Source organism: Thermobia domestica, chromosome 4 (assembly GCF_964235325.1).
Source record: "Thermobia domestica chromosome 4, izTheDome1.hap1.1, whole genome shotgun sequence".
NCBI lineage: Eukaryota > Metazoa > Arthropoda > Insecta > Zygentoma > Lepismatidae > Thermobia > Thermobia domestica.
In genome coordinates, this window is record NC_137457.1 from 8554897 (window position 1) to 8581878 (window position 26982).

At 34.2% G+C, this 26982-nt stretch overlaps 1 protein-coding gene across 1 annotated transcript in view; it reads left to right on the plus strand.

Annotated features, from left to right (window-relative positions):
- LOC145683623 (uncharacterized) overlaps positions 1 to 26982 on the plus strand; it is a gene marked incomplete at its 3' end in the record, with an annotated part of 551164 nt that overhangs the window by 489655 nt on the left and 34527 nt on the right. The window contains 5 exon segments of the mRNA XM_081754960.1: positions 2309 to 2350; positions 5399 to 5440; positions 10749 to 10790; positions 13437 to 13478; positions 18985 to 19026. Of these exon segments, the coding sequence (XP_081611086.1) occupies positions 2309 to 2350; positions 5399 to 5440; positions 10749 to 10790; positions 13437 to 13478; positions 18985 to 19026 (210 nt within the window).

The window sequence follows — 26982 nt, forward strand, 5'->3', positions numbered from 1 at the left end:
ATCCTTGTCTCGTTCCCACTTGAAGTAAAAACATTATTTATATTTTGGTAACAGAAGCGTAATATTCAATGTTCTGGAATGTATGTGTAATAGGATTCTTGATACAGAAATTTTTATAATATCCAAAAGTTCATATAGTATTTAGCGTATTATAGAATTCTAAGTTTTTCAATTTTGCCTTTCGCTTTTTACCTCTTGTGATTCCAAGGCAACATAATACTCTAAAATATTTTTACTTTGAATACTCTGATATAAATTATTAGGCTAAGAATTTTAGTACCGAATACTAAGAAACATTTGGCATTGTTTTATATTTCTAATGTTTTAGCAAATTTTACTCTTGCTTTTTACAAGTGTACATAAGTATTTAAGTGTACCTGTGTTACCTACTTTACTACGACTGACTAAAATTGTTTCTTCATATATAGAGATAGTCAACTTATATTGCAAGCGTTTCATTTCATGGGTTTAATCACATAATAGAGCTACAAATACCAATATGGTAGTATTATAAGTCCAATGCAACGATTTATGTACATTTCAATCGATTCCTTAGAATTATTTTAGTATCGCTACGTCAGTGCTACTGCAATAACTTCTAAATGTTTTAATATTTCAATTTTTTGTTTCAATCAATAGTTTTTTCTATTTCCTTTTCTCCACTGCAATTGTCTAATATCTTCCAATAAGAGACATTCAATCAGGTAACTTATTATTATCATATTATTGAAAAATACGTTGAATTGAAAAATAACTTTAATCTAGCATCACTAATTAACAAAATATTAAATACATTCGATATTCATATATTACTTATGAAATAATTATTTCTGTTCCACTTAAAACAACACTGGAGGTTCATTTGATTGAAATAAATTTACACTATGTTCCAAAATCATTTATGGAATTTCTATATAGGTTTCCACTAAAAACTTTCTTTGCAACTACTGAGGATATGATTTTCTTGATTTATTTAAAGTGAAACTTATGTTTTACATAGATATTTTAAAATTAATTGCATTCCCATGCATTAAAATTAGAAAGCCTTTACTTACAAATATAATGCCATAACAAAATACTATAAAGTACGGGAAAAGTCAAAACTACAACATTTATTAATTCCAAGCTTCGTTCTCGTACTGTTGAAGTGAACACAGTTTTGCTTGTCAACATAAAATATTTTACTACACTTCAGTTTTCAACATCTTATTTTACTTCACTCTGGGATGAGATAATAACACAAATTTGTGAAATCACACAATTCAACAATAATTTCGATACAGCTAATAACATAAAGCGTGTTGTGCCACTAGATCTGACAGTTTAATTTATTGTCTTAACAACATAACATTCATTCTGCCCATTTACAGTGTTTGTTTACATATATGGTAAATAACTTTATTTCTATAGAAAATAAAATAAAAAATATAGTCATTTTTATTGTATTGCTTACATAAATCAGCTAATCAGATTAGAAATTGTATTTCTTAAAACACTTTTAGGGACACACCGAATGCATATATCGCTTCACACTTTTCTTCAATATCATTGTACTTGCAGCTTATTTTCACAAAAAGAATTTACATAGGATGACAGTACTTGCTTTCTTACATTACAGGATACTACTATCACTTAATCTCGTTCCAGACGTTCGAACATGCAGAAATATATTATAAATTACTTCTATACAATCAGAAACGCTGATTATTTCAGGACATTATCTTATGCTGTTGTGAAAAATTCTTAATTAAACTGTGTAGTTTTCTATTAAAAGATGCATACTAATAGCTTTTATTATATTAAATGAGAGCATAGCTATATTCAAACAATTGATTGTAATATAAATATACTTCTCTGTATCAGATAATATATATATTATAACGAAAAAGTCATTACAGTGACTAGCAAAACCACGACCCCATGGTAGCATTCCACTAGAAATTATAAATTTCACATTTAAAGTTCTGAAGATATTATACCTGTAATACACAAACGCTCTTCAGATATTATTTAGACTGAGTCCATATTATTGACAAAACTTTGTCTCACTTTTTCACCATTATAAGAATGTAAAATCTTAGAGAAAGATTTTTACAAATAAGCATGAGGAAACATAGTTATAACACCAAGATATAAACAATAACCAGCATTTGGAATTCCCTACATATATTAAAATTAGATAATAAGATATTAACTTGTTTTAAGAGTACATATCTTTATATGGAGCTATCATTTCTATCAGTGATAATAGTGGAAACTGATTTCATGTTTACATTTCCTGAAATATTAAATTTAACTTTTTTTTCAGATGATTATTATAATTATAATGCATGGAATAAACACGAAAACGGTAATTATTCTTATTACTTTATAAGCTTCCCGAAACTGATTATTTTTAAGAACAATTCAAGTTTTGCATTAATTTTGAAATTAGAAAGTTAAAAGCAATTACGGTAGATCCCCTCTAATCGTCACTTTGGGATTGGAGGTATAGACGGAACGTAAAAAGAGTTGGATCATCATAAATATAGAAAAATACGGATTTAGAGTAAAATAAACAATCTCTGGACTCAAAAATGACTTTATTGTTCTCTACAGTAAAACAAACGAACTGTAAACACTGAAAACTGTACAGTGCAGTACATAAGACACGAACAATAAAAGGAAAGATGCAAGAGATTACGAAACACTAAAGCGGATTTGCGGTAACAGCAAGTAAACAACAATTCCAAGGCGACAGTAAACGGCAATAGACCTCGTGAGCCACCGACGAGTTTGGACAAGTTCGACTCGAGTACGATCGGATCAGCAGAAGTGACGAACCAGCCGAGGGCGGACGACCGGGATCTACTGTAGTTATTATTGCTTCAAGCAGAAAGTGTTATTTTCTAGCATGAAAAATGAAATCAAAAATCATGAGATCAACATGGAAGGATGAAATCAAACATCAGTTAAGATTTTATTAAATTTGTTTGAATACGAGATTAACAAAATAACGTTGATTTAGTATACATAATACTGTTGAGAATGGGCAAACTCATCATGAAAGTTGAGTTGAATTGATTTTAGTTTAGCGTCCCGTTCAGCAGCGAGGCTATATGAGACGTGGACCTACTGATTAACGTGGAATCCGAACCACATGAGCTCCCGCAGGGAATCATCATGAAAGAATAACAGAAAAATATTAATAAGGTGATTTAACCTTATTTGGAAAGAAAATATAAAAGTGTCGCCCTGACAATATATTTTGTTTCTATTGCATAGTTTGCCAAATAATTCCGTCTTGTTGGCATGGGCTTAGTGTAAGATTTCAGTATCTTTTAGTAACTTTAGTAATTGCACGGTTATACGAAGTTACAAAAAGAACTCAGCCTGAGTATGCATTTACTCTTAAAATTGTCTTACGATACTATTTTTTCCTTTGTAAATTTTGGGAGGTTGTAATGAATTTTTCACATATCTAATAGATGGCGTATCTCATATTCTATAACTCTTCCAACTCATACTCTAAATGGCACTATCAGAATTAAATTTTGATTCTAAAAAGATTCATTGCTGCTGAAACAATTAACTTCTTTGTTTTAGGTTTTACATATTTCTAAAAATCATTGCTGTCGTACCAAACCTTACATATGGAGCTAACTTTCTTTTACAATTAAGTTTTTCCTCACGTTTTCTCTCACTGAATCTCAAATTGCATTTTTCACTTCTATGTTTAAAATAAGACTTGAAACATGTCAAAAATACAAAAGATAATATCAATATTTAATTGTTTTTCTTCTTTACATCTTAGCTTACTTTTATCAGAAGTTTATCATGTAATTTCTGACACATTTATATGCAAAGCAATAGCAACTAAGGAAAAATTAAGATTATTGTAATATCTATATATTGTCTGTATCTAACGCAAACTCCTAATCGTTCGTAATCTCTATTAAGTTACGTTGCTTAGGAAATGTACTATTAAACTAGCTTTACCACCAACAAACACTAGTATACTATCATTAGCACTCTCTAATAATGCAGGTAATGCTATGTTGTAACTTGTTTTAAGAATTTATTTTAGTTATTAAGCACAATTGTCTGCAGTAAATAAAAAATGTTTCACTAGTAACTCTATTTGTAAATTTTCAAATATTTGCTTAGATGCTCATAAATACTGAACAAGTGTTCCAATTCATATATATATATATATATATATATATATATATATATATATATATATATATATATGAATTTATAAAATATAAAAAATATTTAAATTTATAAAATTGTTTTCACATTTCTATTGCAATAGTCCCACAAATATGTTACAAAGGATGTAATTAAGACACATATTAAATAAAACTACAAACCTAGATGTAGTGTCGCTCCATATATAAATACTGTATTTGTGAATGAACTAGAGAATGGTGCTCGATATGGTAATGTTAATATTTGGATTACAATACAAACCTAATTTTACAAAAACAAACAAGTTAACATGTGAATTTTCCATTAGAACAACATTAAATTTCCTTCGAATGAAAAGGAAGAAAGTATTTAGAACACATAGCAGCGCATAGCAGAACTTTCTCCAATAGCTGAGAGAGTATACTTCGCATTCTTTTTACTTAGACACAACCCCTGTCTGGCTGTTTCACAAACTGTTTCTTGCTGTTATATATTAGTGATATATTAACTTGTTAATGTGTGGTTGAGAAGTTGCGAATTGTGAACTGAGTAATTTGAGTCGTATGGAATTCGCCTTCAGATAAGTAATTTATAAAATATTTCTCGTCTCAAGTTTTACAGCTAACGATGAACTTTCGCGTGTATAGTTTTGTAAAGAAAATAAAAATTAAGATACATAACCAGAATGTGAATTGCTATAGGTCCGTAACACATTTTCCCCTCTAGTAGGAATGGCATGCTGTGAAACACGCCGATCATATAAATCAACATATATATATGATGCTCTTACCATAATTTTACCCTATACGAGTTGAGTAATTTTACAGTTTTTCTTTTCTAGTTCACGGTAATGGGATGCGTGTCCCACAGTACAACATTATTGTAGTTCGTTGTTATTGTGACGGAGCTACTTTTGTTCCATTTGACTGCTAACAACTTATTGCTCTTTTTAAATTTGTAATCAAAACAACCTTGAGGCGTTTTTTGTAGTTGTTTCACGAATAGCAGAGAAAATCGTTTTGTTCTACTTTGACGTCTTCCTACTGTTGCACGGAATACAGTATGTGCTAGTTCTCCCAGGAATTTGAGTGCCATTTTTATGTTTATTATCTTTAACTGTATCCTTCATTTCTAACTGAAGTCGACATATCTAGAGCTTTAAATAGTCATTATCCATCTAAAATTAATAATTTAATGGAAAATCAATTTTTCTTTTTACTTTCAGGTGATTGGCAAGATTACGATGCGTGGGGAAGAAACGAAACTGGTAATTATTACTTTATTAGACTTAATACTTTTGCACAATCACTTGTGTACAAAACAGAAATGATATTTATCATTAAGTGTAAGAGAAGTATATGTGTACATATATATATAGTTGTTTCTTTTGGGAGCATAAAATCTTATTTTCTATCAGAAAGTGCCAATGATAGTGACCGAAATTTCCAATCAGTACAAGCAAATGTTTAAAAAATGGAATAAGAAATTCGAGGAGGAAAACAAAGCAGAAATATTTAAATCATGCTTAGTGTGTGTAACTTTTATAAAGGAATTTCCTATTCTAAATGCATAAGGGATAATACGTCATATTATGTTGTAGGTGTCTTAGAAATAACAAAAGTTTAAGTTGAATTTGCAAGACAATTAGTTTTTTATGTATGTCAAGCGATTTGACCTTTTCGGTATTTGCAGTAAAACTAACGGTTTATTTTTAATTAATTTAAAAGTACTTTTTTAATTGACTTGATAAAATATATACAGATGGCTTAAAATACGTTTTAATTTTTAGTAAAACTGAGAAGTCTCTATGGACATTCGCGCTGAATATTTCTCACCAGTAATGGAAGTTAACAACTTAGAAGTATTTCTTCATATGTCCTCAACGACACAATCAGACATAAGTTTGCATTAACAAGAGACACACTGCTATAGGTTTTCTTTCCCATTGCAGATAGGAGAGAGACAGAGCTTTTAAATTGCTCTGATTTTTGTGAGTTGTTGGAGGATCCTCTTTTTAGGAAAAGACACGAAAAGGTGTATTCTTACTGAATATTACCGTATTAGCGTAAAAAAATCTTCTACTAACGTTCTTTCGGATATTGAAAATGCCTTTATAGAATACATGATTTCGTCAAATAAATCTCAAGATTTATTTTCAAAACTGAAAAGTGGAAAAGAGTATAATAATACTTCGTATTTTTTGCATATTTTCTTCTTTTTATATTTATTCAGAACTGAATTGATTTTTACGAAATTATTGCTACGTCTTGGAAAAGAAGGATTGTGAAGTTTTGTGTGCGTTCCAGTGTATTATTACTAGCGTGTAACGAAAGGAAATCGCAGAAAAAAACATTGGTATATGAACACGGTTATGATTGAAAATGCAGATTTTTTTCGAAATTTATATCAAATTACGTACATAAATTATGTTTTAACAATTTTTCTTTCTGACAACTCAGCGAATATAGGGATGCTGATCTTTTCTTGAAGTTTGATATATTCATTAAGCTCATTTTTCATTACTTTGATATCTTAATCTTTGCTGCATCTTTTGATTGCCATTTCTTTTATTAATTCATCTCCTCTTCATCCAACATTCTTCTCTGGAAATTTGATTTTACTCTTACTCTTTCCTGTTCTTACTCCAAGAAATACTCCAAGAAAATTTTAATTGATACGTTCTGCGGAAAAAGAACCTATAAGCAAAATGGCACAACGGTGTTTGGAAAAAACGCTAGTGAAAGATTGTATTACTGTTACTGAATAGATTTTTGAAGTAAATCATGAATTGCAAAAGGTGTTGATATAGTTAGCACTTTCAAAAATTATGTATGAAATATGTTTTCGGACACATATACTATTTCAACAGATTTAAAAAAAATTGATGCCCTATCCAATAAGCCCTTTTTCCAAAGAACACAATATGTCGTGCACAAAGTCAAAGTAAATTGAATATGGACAAGATAAAATATTATGGGCCTTATACAGAGTCGTCCTGACGCGTGATTAGTGCTATACTAAAGAGTGCGACTAACATACGTTTCCTGCAGTAGTCAGTCCTTTAGTATGACGCTAATCAAATGACTCTGCATACGGCGGTATGTGTTTAAATATATGAATGGATAGATTATGAATGAAAAGGAAAGAAATATGTGAGAGACAATATTCCTTTAAGAGCGTATAGTGAAAATAGTGGGTTTGATAAAATACAATGAAGTGTTGTACCACTTGTATTTAATAGAGCTTTGGGGCAAAACAAAATTTCAACATCTTTTCGTATAGCGAACATTTTAACATGATACAATGTCTTGTAGTATTGCGAAAAGTGCTCTGCTTCCATAGACACAAAATAAATATTAAAAAATATGATTACTACTCAATATGAGATGTAGACGAAACTAAAAGAATAGGTGTTACCATTAACAAGTAAATTTGTATTCTCACTAACACTTAATTTGTTTTCTACATTTTATCTTTAAAAGTACAAAACCTCATTCTAATTGTAAGGTGCACTGGTGAAAACCTGTTGTTTTTCTTAAGGCGTAATTACCCCGATGTTACAACAGATGAACTTAAACAAATAAACATACATTTTCCATCTCTTCTTGATCATTTGCCACAAGCCGGGTGAACATCAAGTTTCAGTTGAAAATTCTAGAACTAAATGAAATCTGTGAGTTTTAACAAAATCACCCCAGCTGCATAAACCAATTCTTGAGATAAAAATCAATCTTTACTAAAAGACACAATGATTCAAACAATGCGTTCTCAATTCCATTTTTACAGCTGTTATTAAATAGTGTAACCTGTTCCTACCATTCATAATTATATTCATATTACCCACAACCATAATTGAATCAATTAATGCAAAAAGAGCTTTAGTCAAACAAATTTAATTTACAAAAATAAAAAAAACATTGCAATTTTGAAACTACAAAATGAAAAAGAACCATCTTTCCCCGTATAGATAAAAACTATATTATTCTAATGCTGTATAGGAAATCAGTTTTATGCTCATTGTCATGGTAAAGCAAAAAAAATCTTTCTGGTATGGACTAAAGTAATTCTTACATGTAAATTATACACGAATCACTGTATACATGTAATTTTATTTAGTTATTAGTTTGTGCTCTTTTCAACACAAAAATGTGTTAAGACGTTTCGCCAGATTCCCTTCGTTGCAGGTCTATCAACCGAATGGGACGGAATTAATAGCTATTGTCACTAACATACAAAATATAGATAATCACTGACTCATGTCCATCCTGCCTGGAATAACCGAAGTTGACAACTGTTTATAAAATGTTAGGCCAATGAAACCGAATCTCTTTATTCTTGGAAAAAGTGTACCCAATAGAAACAAAAATCAGATTTTAAGTCAATTTCGAAATTTTCGGGACTGTAGCTGTTTTTAGCACGAACTAATTTAATTATAAATCATTGTAGGACACGCAAATTATTGCTATAGCTCTCAAAAGATAATTATCTCAGATTACCTTTCATCTTTCGAGCGTAAGCAAATATATAAGAACATTTATAAGTTGGAAGTCAGAGTCATTCGTGTGACTGTACGAAATGAGTACACACACACACACACACACCGTTATCTCCACATAGATCACTTGGACCTGATAAAATTAGTCCTCTCTTTCTCAACAAAACTGCTTCAGTTATTGCGGTTCCTCTATCTATCTTATTTAATAGATGCTTCAAGGAAGGGTATTATCCCACCAGTTGGAAACTAGCTCACGTGACCCCAATATATAAATCAGGACTTAAAGATCATGTATCCTCCTATAGGCCAATATCTCTTCTTTCTGTAATATCAATTATCTGCGAAAAAATAACTAAAGACAGGCTACTTAATTTCACCTCACCTTACATCCATAGTTCTCAGCACGGCTTTCTACCGAAAAGCTCAAGTCTCTCAAACTTAAGTACTCTTCTTTCCTGTGCAGTCAAATGTATGAATAACAATACTCAATTAGATGTTATCTACTTTGATCTCTCGAAGGCCTTTGATTCTGTCAGTCACATTCATCTTCTTCATAAACTCTCCAATAGATTTAATGTACATGGTAAATTTCTCTCTCTGATCACAAGCTACTTGAAGGACCGTAAACAGAGGGTTGTTCTTTCAGGGGCGACTTCTAACCCCCAACCCGTGATCTCAGGGGTGCCTCAGGGGAGTGTACTTGGGCCTCTACTGTTTGTCCTGTATATGGATGATCTCTACACGCACTTATCAGCTCAACCTAGTGGCCTTCTGCTTTTTGCTGACGATTGTAAGTTATACAGAGAAATATCGTGTCTCCATGACACAATTGCTCTACAGGAAGACATAAATTACCTTACACGCTGGTGTGAAATGTGGCACTTGAAACTCAACAGTAAGAAATGTGACAGTATTACTATTACTTTGAAAAAGTCTCCTGTTCCCTCCACATACCATATCAACGATTCCCCTATCACACATTCTGCTAGTCATAACGATCTTGGTGTCATCTTTGATTCAAAACTCACCTTCTCTGACCACATCTCCTCAATACTAAAGAATTCAATGCGCATGTTGGGACTTCTTTATCGATTCACCGAACTACGCACTGTTTCTTCATTAGCAAATTTTTATAAGACTTTAATAGCGCCCAAGATTGAATACTGCTCTCCCATATGGGCCATGGCAGCACCTACACATCTCTCCAGACTTGATTCTGTTCTCAATTTCTTCATTGCTATAGTCCGTTTTCGTGTTCCTGCACTTCGAATATTATCTAAGAAGGAGCTCTTGCGACATCTTAATATTCAGACTCCTGAAGTACGCAGAATTATCTCTGACCTGAAATATCTACATAAAATAGTTAATGGAACCTTAAGATCGGAAATATTACTTCAGGAACTATCCTTACGTGTCCCTTCCCGCATCACTCGGAATACCCACCTATTCCATCTTGCCCGTCCTAGGTTGGCTGTTATACAGAGGTCTCTTTTTTATAGAATACCAAACAGTTATAATCAAGTAACAACTGATGTGGATATTTTTTCGAACTACCCAGTGTTTGAAAGCGCAATTAAACGAGCTTTGACGGAATAGTTTTACTTTTACACTCTTTTTTTCTATGTTGTTGTTATTGTTGTCTTGTTTTTTTTTTTTGTTGTTAGCATGTCCCTGTGTAAAATGGCAAAGTTATGCTGTATCTGGGAAATTGTTCAATAAATAAATAAAATAAATAAAATATAGTTCGGTATAAAAATTAGTACACATACTGCTTTCACATGATCACATAATATTGACGTGATTCACTGACTACAGCATGAACTGAAAGAAATAGAACTGTGGCAAGAAAAGGTGTTTCAAATTTAACAATTAATAGAAAGAAAACAAAAGAATTAAATGTCCAAACAATCAAATATATCTCATTTAGATACATATGAAAATAATTACCATAAAAACAATTAATATTTAAGGTAATTCCTAATTTTTTATCTGGAACTGACATTTGAACTAGTGATCGTAGAAATTACTAATTTACATTTCATTCTATAATGACTTATTAATCCTTGTCTTCGTTTCACAGATGCTTACCACAATTATGAAGCCTGGAACAAAAATGAAAGTTGTAAGTATTCCTTGGAAACCCTACAGTACTTGCAAGAATGCATTCTTAAACAAAAAAGCACATTTTTAGCAAACAGTTCCAAACTAAAATACAAATATTCGAAAATAATTATACATTAAGAATATAGATATTCTTTATTATATATTAGAAACAATAATAGTGGGGCACGTAGAGGATTAAAAAGTTTCACTAGAACAATGACTGAGCATATTTTTAGTTTGTGTTTAACTTTTACTGGAGAGAAGAAAAATTATTTTATTTCTTGAGGTTTCAGTACATAATAATCTCATATAATTACATTTTAAAAATGTTATTTTGGGCTTAGTTGAAAACATTGTTTATGGTTGGCATTAGAGGATATTGTACATGATTTACCGTATAACTCTATGAATTTGGTAATGTTTTCTTTAATTAGTTTAGAATGTAACGAACCATATTTAAAAACACCCTGTAAGTACCTTCAGAATTGAAACTATATTCTTATATAGCTTCTTCCTTTGTAAATACAATGATACACATCTAAAATCATATTTTTCCATCTGGATGTACATTTCCAAATAAAATTACCAAGCAACATTAAACTCAATAATTCAATTTCAACCTAAGTGGCGTTTTTCTTTTCCTTCTCCGAGTCCCTCAATCTCAATTTTTTTAGAGGAACTGATGATGTATTATTATGTAATTCCAGTGCATACTTATGTTCAATACAGCAACAGCTACGCAAAAATATCAAATAATTACTATATTTTATTACAGCTATGAGAATGGTCTACTTCCATGTATGAATGTGACTTTAGATATATGAACCTCTAAATGTAAATTTACATACAATGGTAATGTCTGGAAAGACAGCCAATCGCTGTTCATCAGCTCGTTGCTTATCAACCAATCGTTGTACATTTTTCACAAATCTTTTGTTTGTATCAGTGTTTGCTTTCAAGAAAGGTATCATCTAATGCATAAAATTATCAACAAAGTACAAAAATAACCATGAACATACCTTTCATCCAACCCCACCCACATTTCAAGTTAAAGCTGCTTAACTAAAATAAAATACTTTTATTTCGTAAAAAAATACAGGGGTTGGACAAAAAAATCAAAAACGTTTGCAAAAGTGTGAAAATCATACCTAGTATGGTGTGGGGTCTTCTTTTGCGTCCAAAACAGCTTGGATCCGACGTGGAATGGGCGTATACAGTTCCTGAATCGTGGTATGTGGAATCTTGTACCATTGTTCCTACAAAAAATGCCTAGTTAAGTAAGGAATGCTGGTAGAGGGTAATTAGACAGAAAACGTCTTTCTAATTCAGACCACAATGGCTCAGTGATGTTCAAACCTAGTGATTGTGGGACCCAGAGGAGGTGTAATAGCTCCTGGTCATGTTCCTCAAACCATGGTTTCACCGTTTTTGTAGCGTGACAGGATACCAAATCATCTTGGTAGATGCCATTACCATCAGGGAACAATATTTTGGGCATGGGTAGAACCTGGTCCCCCAAAATGGCCTCATACGCCTTAGCATTCATCCTTCCATGCAAGTCTATGATGGGACCTGCAGAAAACCATAATATCACTGCCCATACTGTAACAGAACCACCCCCATGCCTTACAGTTGGGAGCAGACAGTCTGTATCATAGGACTGCGATGGTGTTCTAGATACGTAAACACGACCGGTTGTTGGAAACAAGGTGAAGGTCTATTCATCGGACCACATTACGTGTTTCCACTGCTCATGAGTCCACGCCTTGCGGTCCTTGCGCCACTGGATACGCCTCTTCGCATTTACTGCTGTGACCGGTTTGACGATAGCGATCCTGTCATGAATTTGTATTTTATGAAGTTTCCGTCGCACTGTTTTCGATGAAACCGGGTTCTGTAGGCCGGAATTGAGTTCAGACGTAATTTTCATTGCAGTGGTCTTCTTTTTAGCTGTTATAATCCGTTTAATACCCTCTGGTCCATATTTGACAGGATTGTCTTTCGACCACTGTTGTGCTTTGCAGACGTCCTTTGCCCATGAATTGTGTATGCCCTCGTGACATTGGACAGAGTGCCTTTCGATACCCCCACAATGTCCGCCACTGTTGCCACTGAAGCTCCAAACAACGATCATGCCTCTTTGGAAGTCTGTCAGGTCACCCATTTTGCCACACCACGACACTCACAGGTGAACTGGTTACTGCTGACGGAAGAGGAAGGTCCACATGATACTTTGAAAACTAAATATGATCGGCAACCGCAACACGTGTTATACAGTGGAGGGCCAAACTTACGTGTCCTGTATGAAGTGTTTTTAGATTTTTTTGTCTACGCCCTATATTTACTGTTATACTTCGTAACACTTTCATTTAGACAGAAACGTGGCTTTGAACGATGTGACCAATGATAGTGTCGAGTTGAACAGAGGACAAGTTAGTCTGAATTTAAAAAGGAAGAGAGTTTTCAGGCATGTATTGAAGAAAACATACTAAGAGGGCTAAAATGTGGAAACGATCAGATACTTAACATACCAAAATTACATTGAAGCTATTTAATGCTAAGAGAAGTTGTATTTGAATTTGGTGTTTATTTTTACTTCGAGTAGTTAATAGCCGTTTGTTAATAGTTAGTAAAAATATTTTCTTATTCAATGTTTTCTTTCCAGATGGTAATCACGATTATGGTGCCTGGAACAAACACAAAAATGGTAATTATTTTGTTGCCGCACTTTACTTTTTCAACATTCTATAGTACCTAAAATATGACCCATTGTTAAATCAGTGTGAAAGTACAATAAGAACTATTACTTTAACTGGACCTTCTTAAAGTAGTGGCACGTATTTTACAGGAGATAGCTTAAACGATGAGGCATTACGTTTGTAATCAGCTAAGTTTAAAAACCGGTAAAAGTTGTTTGAAGGTGATAACATTGGAAGTGCGTAGTACTATAATATGACATCAGCGTTTCCTTCTTAATGGAAGGAAAGTAATGCTACGTGCATAAACCAGAAAACTAATACTATGACATAGTGTCATTTTAATGCTATATATTTATATATAGAGTTTAAGCACTGCATATTTGTTGCTATTTCTGCGTACGTTAATCGATTGTCTTGTGGCTATATCTGCACAAATTTCAATTCGACATGTTAAATTAGATTAGAAGGTACACATTAATATTAACTTAGAATGTTCTATATATATATGAAAGCCACGCAGCATGTCAAAGGTCCTAGACTTGCAAAAGTGTATGAAAATGTGGCAAATCATTGCCATAGTACTGAATGATCTTGTCGACCTAATACGGTTGAATGAAAGGATTAAAACTGGTATTATTCAGAGCTGTTATAGCTCTTTATGGTGGTGTTATTCACAATAATACGGACCAGAGACAACATATGTGTTATATTACAAAGCAAAAAATCGTCGGAACATTGGATAAAGGATGCTGTGACGAGTGAGGTTCATGAGATTGGTATTGGCCAAAGCGTTATTTCTAGTACATAAAGAGTATTTTGGACTACATTCAATGTTGTGGGACTCACAGGTGATTGTTGAATACTGCCAATTACAACAGAGGAAGACGAATGGTTTATTATAAAACTTGCAAAGTAAGAAACGTAGTCAAACAGAGAATTCAATTCCCAGAGGACTGGAACTCGGCTAATGTCATGCGCCACCGTAGCTCGAAAACTGTAAAGTAGTAGTATATTTGTTTACTGATCATTATGTTTTATTTCGTGGAAACTTGCACATCGGCGACACCAACAACATAAGGTCGGCACCAAAGAAAAAAGGGGCTATGTTCTCTTCTTCAATGAGGAAACACTCAATTTGATTAGTGATTCTGGAGGCACACTTATCTTTCTAGAGGTGAAACTAAACATTGAGCTCAGACGTGTTTTTGAAATTCAGGCAGTAACATAATACTACAAAACAGAACTACATACAAATACTACATCCTAAACATAAATTCAAACTATGTCCTAATTATCTTCTGTGAAAAACGACACTTACATCATTAACAAATAGAATAGTCGCCACAGTCACCGGATTTCGTATCCATTGAGTTCTTGTATGAAGAACAATAAGTACGATCAGTAAATATATGCCACGAATTACTAAAAGACTTGAGAATGCACGTCAAAGCTATTGAATCCCTCAGCTTTGCAAAATTTGGGTAAATACACCAAACAAATCTCTGAAATTTATAAAGCTTAATTAAGGCTAAGGGTCGGAATTTTGATGAATGCAAACATACTTAAAAATTTATCTCAGTGAAAAAAAAATCCTCTTGTTTTAATCTCTTTATATAAGCTATAACATTTAGTTTACAAAACAAACCCAAGTAACTTGGTTTTGAATAGATTCATGTTTTCGTTATTGTTTTGACAATGACTGAATATATATATATAAACTAAACGAGACATTTGAAGATAGTGAAAAGCTAAATGTCTAATGTAAGTTTTAAGACCAGGTATACTGTATTATATGCTGATGTAAGAATAATATTTATCTTCTCTTTGTTTCATCACACTTACGAGAGAACCTATCAAAGTGTAACTCTGACTTCGAGTCGACACTATGGCCGTTGGATACCTTGTCCCAAAAGAACATAACACGAAAAGGGATACATCCTCGATCGCAACCGTTGCGGAGATATAAGCGTGAAAAGTTACAAATTGAGCTCCATACTATGTACTTCACAAAGTCATATTCCGGGTCAGATTTTTCGGAAACGGTCGAGTAAGGAAACTCAGCGAATACATATCAAATTAGTGTGGGGAGCACAGCACCATTTGAATAAAAAAATTTGTGTCCCCGGAGCACTCGCAGGGTCCCAAGCGGGGTCTAACTCAAAATTTGCAAATAGAACCGGGGGTCAAGTAGCATATTGTATGAAAGCTATTATTAAATAAAAGAAGTTAGAACAAATCTCAACTTTCTACGATAACCCTGTGCAACCGGGAAACTGGTCAAAATGTCAATACAACTTACACCAGAAAATCTATGGCCACGCATCTAAATCCGTTAAATTGGGACAATAACCAAACAGAAAAACAGGTTTGAAAATGCAAGGTATTAAAGTAAATCAAATTGCTGCAGTCTCTCACAGAGTCGCACAACGGAGCTTATCCAAGTATAAGTGTGACTTCAAATGACCAATGGATCATAGAATAACCATGACCATTGGATTTCGTGTCCCAGAAGAGAAAGGATACATTGTCAATCGCAATCGTCGTGGAGGGTGAGAAATTCAAATGGCAGCGGTATATGCTTCGCGCATCGGGACCCCAAATTCACAGATTGCACTATGAAATTACTATCGGGGGATTTGCTGAACGAGAACACGATGGTAAAGACGAAAAGGAGTAACATTGAAACTGTGAGGCAACTTGGAGAGGAGTGGGGTTGGAGAAAACTGGAATAATGGTGCAGAAATAAAATATATCGAAGGGTGCTTTTAAGAGAGAGATTCTGCAGCAATTTGATTTACTTTAATACCTCGCATTTTCAAACCTGTTTTTCTGTTTGGTTATTGTCCCAATTTAACGGATTTAGAAGCGTAGCCATAGATTTTCTGGTGTAAGTTGTATTGACATATTGACCAGTTGCCCGGTTGCACAGAGTTATCGTAGAAAGTTGAGGTTTGTTCTAACTTCTTTTATTTAATAATAGCTTTCATACAATATGCTACTTGACCCCCGGTTCTATTTGCAAATTTTGAGTTAGACCCCGCTTGGGACCCTGCGAGTGCTCCGGGGACACAAATTTTTTTTTCAGGCTCTTTCAGAATTTAACATTGAAATCCCATAAGGAAAAAATCAAAATTTGATCTTTGACCCTATATCTCTTCAACCTTCACTACAAGTGACAAGCTTCTATGCCGAAACAAAACTTATGTCCTTCGTCTAAAGTTACACCAAATTCCACGGCTTTACCTCATACCACTTTTGCACAGTGGACAAATGAAATTGACACACGAATTAATCAACACTCTGTATATATATATATATATATATATATATATATATATATATATGTGTGTGTGTGTGTATGTGTGTGTGTGTGTGTGTGTGTGTGTTTTAGGGTGTCCCTTATTTTGGGTAATTTCTTGTTGGTCTGGGTAATACGCACCCCTCCAAATGTATTCTATGTGACCATAAACACGCATTAGTGAAATAGCAGCTCTCTACGACAACGACAACCATGAAATGACATTTTCACATTATAGTACAATTGAATATAGTTCTTGCCAATATCGCATTTAAGCTACACAAAACGTTAGTACCCACTCCCTGTGTGCCCCAACATATGTTTCACGTTATTTGTGGAAAAGTTTGCAACACTGATCTCCGTTTGCAATCTCATTTGTCCTTATTTTCATTGTTGCTTAAAATGATGATATCCAATTTTGGTCATACTATTTGCAAAAACAACTTTCTCTTGGGTTGGCAACACCGTTCATCCAATGAAGTCCATCCGTACACGGGCAGATTTACTCCTTTCTCTAGTTCCTTCGTGCAAAGTTTCGTTTCTCTGTCTCATCTAGTTTTTTCGTTATCATGGTTGGAAATTCTAAATTATATTATAATATGGAAATGTCATTCCATGAATTTGTCGTGAAGTAGGTACGGGTTAACGTTCTCAAAGACAGCTGCTATTTCACTAATGAGTGTTTATGGTCACATAGAACACATTTGAGGTGTGTACGTATCGCAACACGAAATTACCCAAATTAAGGGACACCTTAATGTATATACGTACAAATCGTGAAGACAAACTCTGCAGTCAGTCATGGTAATATAAATTTGTCCACGATGATGCATACACACTGCTTACATATAGGGTGGAGCACGAAATGTTCCACCATTTTCTTTTTAAATAAAAACTTTATTCACAATTGGAACAGAAAGGAATGCACGTCTCTAGAAAGAGTGTACTCTGGAGAAATGTTCTAATTCAAAGCTTGTTCAATGTGGCCGCCATTGTTGATCTGACCAGCATTTAATCGATCACTGAGGTTATTCACTACTCGACGACACATGTTTTCACCAATTTCACTGCAAGCCTCAACAAAAAATCGTATGAGCTCTACAAAATTGTTGGGATGTTTCGAAAAAATCTTTTCCCTCAAATACACCCACAGAAAGTAATCACATGGGTTAAGATCAGGACTATGAGGTGGTTAAGATTCTCTAACCTGAAACTGCTCTGAAAACCGATCAGAAATAAACGCGCATGTGAAAAATTTCGTGTAAGAAATCCAAGACAACATTCGCAGTGTGCAGTTTGGCTCCATCTTGCATGAACCACTGCGTGTTGATGATCATAGTCAAGTACCGCTCACTGTTTACTGTTTCTTCGAAAAAGAATGACCCAATCAGTCCATGGTTGGAAATTGCAACACACACTCTAGTCCTAAGAGCGTGGTGTTGTTTCTCATGAATTAGCCGTGTATTTTAATTGACCAAAAACGCACATTTTGTTTGTTGACCACTCCGTCCAAATGGAAATGCGCCTCGTCAGAAAACCAAACCTTATGAAGGATTCGTTGCTTACACTTCATTGCGCGAACACTATTCTCTGAAGCTTATGATCATTTGTGAGTCTTTGCACAACGGTCATCTTGTATGAAGAAAAATGGAGATCACTCTTCAGAATTCGTTGAACCGAACGTCTTGATATGCCAAGTTGCACTGCTGCCTTTCTTGTCGACTTCCCGGGATTCCTCTGCATTGCAGCTCTGAAAGCTTCAATATTCTCAGGTGAACACACAGGCTTCTGTCAAGGACGCTTCGGCTTCAATATTGTTCCTTCCCTCTGAAAGTTTTCATGCAGTCTATGGGTGGTTTTGTTGGAGGAACCCATCGGGTATTAAACCTCTCTCGAGAACCTCTTTGAGCAACAATAACAATTTTTCATTCATGGAAAAAATCTCGATTGTTGGGCGCTGCTGTGTGGTCAGTCTGCTAGTGTCAGCCATCTTGAAAACTAACCCTCTAGTGGCGGCAGGGTGAGTTAGGTTTCAATTTCTTCTTTAACTGTTTCTCAGCCTGTACTCTTACTGCTGTAAAAGTGTACATTGCGATTTCTTGTTCCCTTGAAACAGTAAAAAAAAAGAAAAACAAATGGTGGATCATTTCGTGCGCCACCCTGTAACTTATGTTTTCTTCTCTAATGAATTATAAATTATTTTATTTCTTTTACAGATTATGATCATAATTACGATGCGTGGGGAAAAAATGAGACTGGTAATTATTTTGTAAATGTACTGTAGTGCTTTGAAAAGTGTAATTGATCCCAAAATAACATTCACTTATACTGTAAGTATGGAAAGAACAAAATTAGATGTAGATTTAATTGTTTCACTTAAAACAGATAATCCTGATTTCTGGTAGAAATTGTTAATGGTATTACATAAAATCTGCAAATGCCTAAGCTTATAAAGTGGCTTAAGTTTAAAGTCAAGAAAAAGGGTGAGATGGTTAAAGAATGTCTATTTAGCAGAATTTGGAATTTAATTTAAATAAGAAAATTGGATTCAAAATGCATAACTGTGTACTACTCCAGTTGACTATACACTACTACACTTATCTAAATCCTTATTGAAGTATAATCCTGTATTTCTTTGAGTATTGCCGTCATGTTCTTTTTTCTTACCAGCAGTACACACAATTAATAGTTTCGCGCAAAGTTAAACAATGAAGAAACACTAATATAGTCTTATGTCAATCACCTAGGCTGAGAACTGAGCCTTTGGCCCAGTTGAAGTAGTCATCTCAAAATGAATTAATTAAAACATGTTCGCGATATGAGCGCCACTTTGCATGAATAAACATCGAATCGTAATGTTATTTTAATTGAGATTACAAAACATAATTACAACGTAACCTGTTATGCAAGCAACATTGCCAGTTGGTTAGCTTACAAGTGCATTTTCTGAAATTTCTCTCACTAAGTATAAATATAATGTTTGCGTACAAATGAAATTTGAATTTAGTTTCTTGAAATTACTTATTATGGTCTTGCAATTCATTGAATGGCAATGCAAAATTCAAAAACACATCTTTTCTTAAGACATTATCTTTTCCAAACCATTTTCACTGTATCATTACAATTAGTAATAGAACTAGTAAGCAGTTTGCATTATCGGTTATAACAGTACGAAGGGTAAAACGTTTTGTATATTGTGGTTTATATTAATAGTAGTTAGGTTGCAGTGTGAATATAGCTTTCAAATTTAGGTTTGTAAATAGTAAACTCGTACTAGTATAGTAGATGAGTATGTTAGAAGTTAACATGTAGTTTATTCCTAAAATGTCGTTATTAATCAATTTCAATAGCAAGTATTTTCTTTGTTTTATAATCGCTTTACGAACGTAGAGTAGCGTGACAATTATATGATTAGCTTATAACTAGATTATGATAAGCTATGCTGTGTAATCTTTTCTAAATTTAAGAATTGTACCGGAGATCTTTCGGGTAATTGTACACCGAGATACTGCGTCTAATAATGCAGAAACTTTCATTCCATGTTTACTATGACAAATCACAATTCATAATATTTTTGAGAAAGTCATTGATGCGTAAGTGCTTGCGGTTGACAATGTAGCTACTACACATTGTCAAGAACGAATACTATGATAATCTTATGCACAATCGAGAGAAGAAAGCTTAGCAGCCATTAACCTCTTCAAATGTTGGCTTTTTAAATAAATTATAGTAGTAGTAGTAGAGTTCAATTCCCGTATGTCCCTATTCGGGAAGACAACTTATGACTATGTTGGGTTTGTTTCCCTGCAGTCCTTGTGAGGGAGTGGGCAACTATTTGAGACAACAGATTTAATGGTATCGGGTTTGTACTGATTCATGAAAGTAAGCAGACCCTTAGACTAAATGATATCTATCCACAAGTACAATAACCAACTAAGAACAAAAATGATGAAAGTCGGGATTCGAACCATAGACAATTGGTATTAAGTTCGTACCGTGTTAGTGGTATTTACCTGTGTTCACCTCACCTGAACCAGCTGATTGTTCCCAATAGTGGTTACCCAGCCTTACGGTCAGAAGTTAGGGGAAGGTTGTGTATGATATATATTCCGTGAAGGAAGATACCAACTTGTAACACTGCAGAAGCTGTAAACATAATAAAATATATACATGCACAATACTTATCCTCTAACACAAAATATAATTATCAAACATGCACACTTTCATATTTTCATTATGATTACTTGAAGTGATAATTAAAAATCACTGAATATATATTTGATACGTATATTTGAGATTTTAAATCATCAAACACTTGCATTATAAGAACTCAAATAATTTTTGTCGATAAGCTGATTTGGCCCCTTTCGTATATATCCAAGACGGAAGCTCGAAGTTCCCGCACGGATAATTGTGATTACAAAAGTTAGTTGACCGAAAAACGTAAACACTGACGTATGGAGATGAGAAATTTATCCACTCTTTGTTTAACTCATTTTACTTTTCACACGTTTTGGTTCACCATCGTTTTGATCAACTTAGGATACTGTATTCCATCCTTTTACTCTTAGTGCCGTACTTTCTTTTGAGGCACGATTTAACGTAATTTATAAATAAAATTAACGAAGTGATTACTTGCACCATTATGAAGAATTCACACTCATTTTAGTCTGTACAATGCATTATAATTACGAAATAAAATAATAAGTAAGAAGCGAGTTCAAGTTATCAATTCTCTCTAGTAGCCAGAATCCCACTCTTCGCGCCCTGTGTGAGTGCTACTCTCTTCCCACATAATGTACGCGTATGGATACACTTTTATAACAAAAATACCTCCTATAGAATACTTAATTTTTAAGTGGTTGCTCCTCTGATAGCAAGTGATTAATTAATTATTGCGTTATTAAGAGTATATTGATCACACATAAAGAGAGAATGAAATAAATAATTACGGATTAATATGAAATATGCAAACTATAGCATATGGTCCAGTGTTTCGCCTTTGCCTCGCAATACATCTTGTATAGAGATGGGAAAAACACGAATTCTTCTTCCAAATTAGGTTGTGCAAAGAGAGAAGTGGACGATCAACGACACACACACATAGAAACACTTGTGACAGCAAACTTTGCAGTTTTAAATTTCCAAGAATTTTGTCTCGGTGCGTGCTGATTCTAAGAAGTCCCCTTGTATATGCAAGGGCTGTTTAAAAGGAGTATAACGATTACGTTATACAGCCAAGCAGCTACAAAATTATCCCTATTTATCCTAGGATCATGGTTTGTTCTTCATTCTCTTGAAAATGGAGCTTCCTTTCAGACGGTAGCATTCCCATTTCCCTATTATATCCTTCAAGCGGGAACTTTTTGAGAAATCGAGAATTTTGATTTTTTTTTTTTTAATTTCGAGCACCCCTGGAACCCCTTCGTTAAAGCACATATCTTAAAATTAACTGAAAAATAAAAAGAGATCTACTAAATGTGTACAAAATTTCAAGCTTCTATCTTGAAAAGTAAGGTACAAAATATATACCAATGTGCTAAGAATATTCGCACAATACCCCAGATTCGCACATACAACACAATCTCAGGTAAATTATTGAAGATATATTTGTTTAGTTTGGTCTCACTGTATTTCACTTCTGTATTTTGCAGAATAATCTACTCTGGCTTAATAGATAGTGCGTGTGCCTTTGATGATGGTTGATCTAATAATAGAAGAGAAGAAAAACCTAATACATTAATACATTGGTTTCAATAATTGTCTTTTTCTCTTAGCTAAGCGACATAACAGAGAAACAATAAAGTAAACTGGAAAATTTCATTTCATTTTAAATGTGAATTTGAAATATTTTCGAAAACATGTATGCACAATGTAGTAAAAGTTAACTATGTCGGCACTTCACGTCATTTCATATCGTCATCATCATCATCATAATAAGTATTCTTCCATTATTTGCATTTCACTTGCTGCAACTGAGAAGCTTCCATCCTCCATGGTCTCCTGGAAAACTATTTGTCTTCATGTACGAGTTTTCTGTTTTCATATCGTTCTTGTTTGATTATAGCCTCCTTCACCCTTCCCTCTCTTTCCTGCATCCCTCTAGCACTTTCCTATTATGAAAATTATTAAAAGTTTTTTTTTTACGTATTATTGAATGTAACTACGGATATTATTGTATGCAATACGATCATAACTACAGCAAAATTGAAGGTCAACACTCTTTCCGACAACTACCAAAACATGATACTTACAGTAGATGAAAAGTACTCTAACAAAGCGTTAGTTCTACTTATAGTTCAAGAGTGTGGTAAAATGGTTAATTGGAGTTCAGCAGCACATAGATATTATTAAGTCATTCAATTGATAGTTCTATTTAGTTTGTAAATAGCTTTGATTTATAAGATAAATTTAAAATAAACAATATACAAAAAGAGTTTAAACATAGAAGTAGTAATGGGGTCACTCTGCCTCACTTTGGACTTTGACCCCGACCTTTGTGACGTCATAGGTCAAAGGTCAATGACCTTGGCCCGGGGTCAATGACCTAGGGGTACATAGGACCACCCCCTCTAAATTTTGGCAGGGGTACCTTGGCCCACCCCCTAAATTTTGGCAGGGGTACATAGGACCACCCCCCTTAAATTTTGGAAATTGCCAAATCTAAAAATTTGGTATGGTAGCCTAGGACCATAGTATGTACCTCTATCAGTATTGGGTGTCTATGTCGTTCCCTTTTATGGGTAAAAAATTGCCAAAAATTTAAATTTCGGAGGTTTTTGACCTAATTTATCCCCTTGGATGAGGTGTTATTACCCTATATAGTTATATGGGCGTATACAGGGGTCCATTCCCTTTCATAAGACATGGGTATATTAATGCACCCCTTGAAAAATTTGGGAGGGGTACCTTGGCCCACCCCTTAAATTTTGGAAATTGCCCAATTTCAACATTGGGTATTATAGTACCGGACCCTAATATGTATCATGATAAATTTGGGTGGTCCACCTCGTTCCCTTCTAGGGGTACAAAATTGCCAAAACTATAAACGTAAGCAATACGTTGTACCACGTGTTTGGTTTTCGACCTAATTTATCTCCTTGGATGAGGTCCTATTACCTTATATGATTATATGGTCATGTATAGGGGTCCATTACCTATCATAAGACATAGGTACATTTGTGCACCCCCGGTAGGGGCACCTTGGCCCACCCCTTTAATTTTGGAAATTGCCCAATTTAAACATTTGGTATTATAGTATAGAACACTAATATAGATCACTATAAATTTGGGTGGTCCACCTCGTTCCCTTTTAGGGGTACAAAATTGCCAAAATTTTAGTACAACCACGTGTTTGGTATTTGGTACATTTTATCCCCCTTTGATGAGGTTCTATTACCTTATATGATTATATGGTCATGTATAGGGGTTCATTATCTATCATAAGACATAGGTACATTGGTGCACCCCGGGAGGGGTACCTTGGCCCACCCCTTAAATTTTGGAAATTGCCCAATTTAAACATTTGGTATTATAGTACAGGTCCTCAATATGTATCATGATAAATTTGGATGGTCTACATCGTTCCCTTTTAGGGGTACAAAAATTGCCAAAATATAAACGTTGTACCACGTGTTTGTTTTTTTTTGGTCCATTTTATCCCCTTTGATGAGATCCTATAATTACAAGGGGTCCATATCCTATCATAAGACATGGGTATATTGTTGCACCCTTCTTAAATTTTGGCAATGGGGGTCCACTGAAATTGTCCAATTGAAGCATAGTACAGGACCTCAATATGTTTCGGTGGTCCTATTTTCAAATTTTTAAGTACAACCACGTGTTCGGTTACTGACTCAATGTATCCTATTTGATAAGGTATGGACGGTATCTCCTTTCAATTTGGTAGTACCCTTCGGGTGTAGTACGGTCACGTGATCAATGATTTGGTTTTGATGCGCGACGAGGTCCCTGGTCAATGTTCTCTAGGAATTAGGTGGAAACTTTGTCCAGGGTTCTCGTCTTATATCGCACAGTTCTTTAGGAGAATCTGATAACGTTGTATATGGAATGGACAATAAAAACACATAAATAAGTATAAATTGTATTTTATTCATTTTTCTGGTTTCTTCTTTTTCTTTCTTATTGACAATGTTTGTATATTGAGCTGGGTTTCTTCATTAGACCGCCTCCTCTTCTTGATTGCGATGATTTGTTTCCATGTTTTGCAGCATAGCACCCGTTTGCAAAGCTTCGTATTGTGAATTCTGTAAAAAAGAACGAGGAAAAAGATGATTAGTATAGAAATAGATGATGATTAAACAAATACACTTACAATGATAAATATGATAAAATTACCTGGAAGGTATATTGCAGCAGTCTACGATCATTAACCGTGGGTACTGTTGTGAACAAATATTGAATTTCACGCAGAGATTTTCCTTGGGCTTTACAGCACAAATAAAAATAAGCATAATAGCCACATACGGATGAACCAAGACTTTGCATTTGGCTATTATTATATTTATAGTACATACAATGAAGTTTTAAGAATGCAACATGTTGTGGTACATAAGGAGGAAGGCCATAGCTGTCAAAATATTCTCCAACACCGCGATGATCAATATAAATTGCAATCCAATGACTTCCTAGTTTTGTGGATGGATCTGTATTTACAATCATTGCCAGAGGAAGAGAAATCCGTGAGGGTAACTCATCGCTTGCAAATACCCCGGTAAAATGATTTCTGAATAATGGACTACCGTGTAAAGCACTAGCTAATTGTAATGTATTCAACATCGTGAATGGAAATGATACATAACGTATACGTACCTTGTAATTTAAAAGTCCAGGATAATGTTGCGCTGGTGGTCGATCTCTAGGAGTGAGGAAAACTCTCCATACACAATACAGTTTGCAGGTGCTGCTAATTTCTCTTGGAAATGAACTTCCAATCGGATGGCGCCATGTCGTTGTAAATTCCAATAGTGACAATCTCCAGCAGAAGAATCGGGAGTTAGGTCAAATACAAACAGTGTATATCCATTCTTGTAGTCGGCTCTTGAAATTGTATTTCCGGTATTGGTAAAATGTATGCCAGAGCCTGAGAACAATGTGTGGTACGATGAAATGTAGAGATTTTCTTCAAAGTTGGGTTGCAATGGTTTTGAAGGTACAGCTTTTCCATCCACGTACAATGTAAAGAAATTAATGTTTAGATGTTGAAATTCAAATGGATTGGTGGTAATAGTTCCACTGGATGCTTCATTCGATGTAAATCCTACAATAATACGATTTGGCAATGTTCCCATAAACAGGTTATCAATAGTTTTGGATTGTATATCCTTCGGGATGGTAAATGATTTCATTTGAACCCTTGTCAGAGGATACTTTGCCGGTGTAGATTGTAAAATTTTATTGTGTGCCAATTTAACACTAGGGCTGATGCTGACTTTTTTCACCTGCAACGATGCATCTAGAATATTGATTTTTCCATTGACACCACTTTCACCGGCCATGAGACAAAAGTTTGGTTTTGCAGGAATAAGTTTCACACGTAATTCCACTCCATGAATTAAAAATTTATCTTGATTAAAAATGTCACAATGAAGATGTCCAATCATATCGAATTTCATACTTTGTTTTGTCAGTTCATAGCGTTGTTGAAATCCTTTGTTCTCACTTGTGGTTGCGTTCATATGACCAGCCGTATCTTGATACCACATTGCTGTTTGTAAATGTGTATTTTTAGCTCCATCACTATAATTGAGCAGTTTTTCCAGGTACGAACGATATGGATGATTATGTGACGGAAATGAAATCAGTTTATTGTTCAAGTAGATTTGTACTTCACTAAACATAGCATTTAGAAAATCATTGACAGGTGCAATTGCTTTATCCGTATTGATGAAGGAGGAACCATCTGGTTTCACAATTTGTGCTTGGATGTAGAATAAGGTTTGTGGCAAATCAATGTATTCATCACTGCTACCACTCACTACAAATTCTATTGGTGAATTTTCAGCTATTGAACTAATTGGTTTGTAGCCAATAATACGATTGTCCAGAACACTGGTTTGCGTGGGCAACGTTGAAAAAATGTCCAATTCACTTTTTACACATTCACAGGATTGATGATGTAAGAAAGCCATCGTTGAATTAATCAAAAATATCTGGTGACGATGCCAATGATCTCTTCTTCTTCTTATGTGATA